The 2566-nt window shown below is 39.6% G+C and overlaps 1 protein-coding gene across 1 annotated transcript; it reads right to left on the reverse strand.

The window, feature by feature from the left end:
- On the reverse strand, window positions 1099–2560 carry LOC109820854 (aldehyde dehydrogenase family 2 member C4-like). The gene is made up of 6 exons (XM_020387047.1): window positions 2513–2560; window positions 2188–2361; window positions 1967–2104; window positions 1691–1828; window positions 1543–1604; window positions 1099–1396 (listed from the first exon to the last, which is right to left on the reverse strand). The coding sequence occupies exons 1-6, from the start codon at window positions 2525–2527 to the stop codon at window positions 1099–1101; spliced, it is 825 nt and encodes a 274-aa protein (XP_020242636.1). The 5' UTR covers window positions 2528–2560.

The following is a 2566-nucleotide window of genomic DNA, read 5'->3' on the forward strand; positions in this document are numbered from 1 at the left end:
AACTGTTCGAGATGAAGATCTTCAATTGCTACAATACTCATCACTGTCCTGATAGTATTTAGCTTCACCACGGGAGCGAAAATATCGGTGTAGTCAATTCCTTCCTTCTGCTGAAAACCTTTGACAACCAGTCGGGCTTTATATCTTCTGGAACCATCCTTTTCCTCTTTCACCCGGTACACCCATTTGTTGTGGAGTGCCTTCTTACCTGTAGGCAACTCAGCTAGTTCCCACGTCCGGTTTGAGATGAGGGACTTCATCTCATCTTTCATTGCAAGCTCCCACTTGCTCTTATCTCCACACTGACAAGCTTCATCAAAGCTTTCAGGCTCCCCACCATCTGTCAACAATAGATAGTTCATGTATCTCCTGTTGGGTACAGGAGGACGAGAAGATCTTCTTAATATCGGAGCTGGTGCGTCGGGCTCCTGCGCCCCATCTTGTCCAACAGGCTCTTCTGGCTGAGGACCCTCTGCATTGGGTTCTTCCGAGAGGTTACTCGGGACATCATCTGCATCTACAAATATTGACTCGCTCTCTGAGTCATCAGTCTTGTGCATGTCCTTGCACATCACCTTCTCGTTGAAAATCACATCTCTGCTCCTGATCACTTTCTTGTTTTCGTTGTCCCAAATGCGGTAGCCGAACTCATCTTCAAAGAGGTATACATGCAATACAATTCTATTTCTATCCTTAATTGTTATGGATAAAGTTTTTGAATAAATCTATTTCTATCCTTAATTGTTATGGATAAAGTTTTTGAACAAATCTATTCTATCCTTAATTGTTATGGATAGAGTTCTAGATAATTATGAATTGTTTAAAGTTAAAATCTCTAAGACTAGTGTAATCCTATAAATAGGGTTCATATGTAGCCTTATATGAAGAAAGAGAAGAGATTCAAAATCTTATGAAGATAATATGAAGAAATAGATTTTTGAGAACCTATCTCTCAGTATTGCTCCTCTACGGTGACGGGTGGATTTCAATTGGAGGCTTTTTCTCTTGAGGAAGCTATTTTGGATTGATCTCGGGACAGATTATTATAGAAATTCGGAAAACGTTTCAGGTATTCTTCTAATATTTAATTAATTTTGATTAATATTCATGATATGCTTTTTCCGCTGCGTTGTATGTCATGTTTCCAACAGTGACAACAGACTTCACTTGCATATACTTCTCAATACCATGCATTCCCAACTCTTTTCCGAAGCCACTCATCTTATAGCCGCCGAAAGGAACATCCTTGTCAATAGCAAAATAACAGTTGATCCATATCGATCCTGCTCGAACTGATCTTGATACTCTGTTGGCTATGTTTATGTCTTTGGTCAGTACGCCTGCAGCTAATCCGTACCTTGTGCTGTTGGCTTTCTCAATTGCCTCCTCAATTGTCCTGATTCAAGGGAAATACGGTGCACAAAATTAAAATGGCTAAACTAAATTTTAGGTCCATTGATCTGTCTTTGTTTAACTTTTCTTTAAACAAATTTGTGTAAGGAATCATGTATTTCTATCAGAGAAACAGAAGGGAGTACTTACTCGAACTTCATGAGAGACATAACAGGCCCAAATATTTCATCCTGAGCTATCTTCATGTCCTCCTGCAATAAGGATTTAGCGCACTGAGGACATCATATCGAAAATCTTTATATATTTAGCTGTGAAGTTAGTAGTTGCATTGTCTTACCTTGACATCAGTAAAGATCGTGGGCTCGATATAGTACCCTTTTTCTCCACAAGGCTTTCCTCCTGTCAGCAATGTAGCCCCTTCTCTCTTTCCAAGATCTATGTAGTTTAGTACTCTCTCGAATTGTACTTTGTCAATCTGAAGAAGCCACAAAAAAGACTCCAGTTATGTTTTCGATAGTAAAACTTCTAGGGAACTTAATGAGAGCAAGCCACAAAATTTTTTTTGACAAAAACATCAATTTACTTTGCTATGAAGCTAGATAAAATTTAGTACCTGAGGACCTTGGTGAACAGTAGGATTGAAAGGGTCTCCAACTACCCAGCTCTTGGCTTTCTCTGCTATTTTCTTCACAAACTCATCATAAATTCCTTCTTGAACATAAATCCTACTACCCGACACGCAAACTTCTCCCTAAACACAGACACCAACTTTCAGTTCAGACTAACAACAGAGTGTTTTATGCGCACAGGTGAATTGTTGGAAAAGATGAGTACCTTGTTATAGAATGTTGCCATCCTCACAAGATCTAGAACCATGTCCAAATCAGCATCATCAAAGACGATGACAGGGGACTTACCTCCGAGTTCAAGTGATACATGCTTCAGATTGCTCTTAGCTGCTGCCTCCATCACCAGGCGTCCTACGTCTGTCGATCCAGTAAAACTAATCTGAAACACAGTGAGAGTTGTTGATCTTTCAAATATTAATCTAAGATATATAAACTACTACTCTCTCTTTTTTGCCCCATTTGAAGAGGATGTCCGTTACATTTCTGATTGAACTTAATCCAATTCAGGTCACATTTTTAGTGTCACTGACCTTGTCAACGTCCATATGAGAAGAAAGGGCAGCACCCGCTGTTGGGCCGAAACC

This window comes from Asparagus officinalis, chromosome 8 (assembly GCF_001876935.1).
Source record: "Asparagus officinalis chromosome 8, Aspof.V1, whole genome shotgun sequence".
NCBI lineage: Eukaryota > Viridiplantae > Streptophyta > Magnoliopsida > Asparagales > Asparagaceae > Asparagus > Asparagus officinalis.

Excerpts from the sequence above, each read along its gene's own strand:
- LOC109820854 (XM_020387047.1), bottom strand. Across the intron at positions 2,105-2,187 it reads TGGCAACATTCTATAACAAG|GGAGAAGTTTGCGTGTCGGG; the intron begins GTACTCATCTTT and ends GTCTGTGTTTAG. Across the intron at positions 1,605-1,690 it reads CGATCTTTACTGATGTCAAG|GAGGACATGAAGATAGCTCA; the intron begins GTAAGACAATGC and ends TCCTTATTGCAG.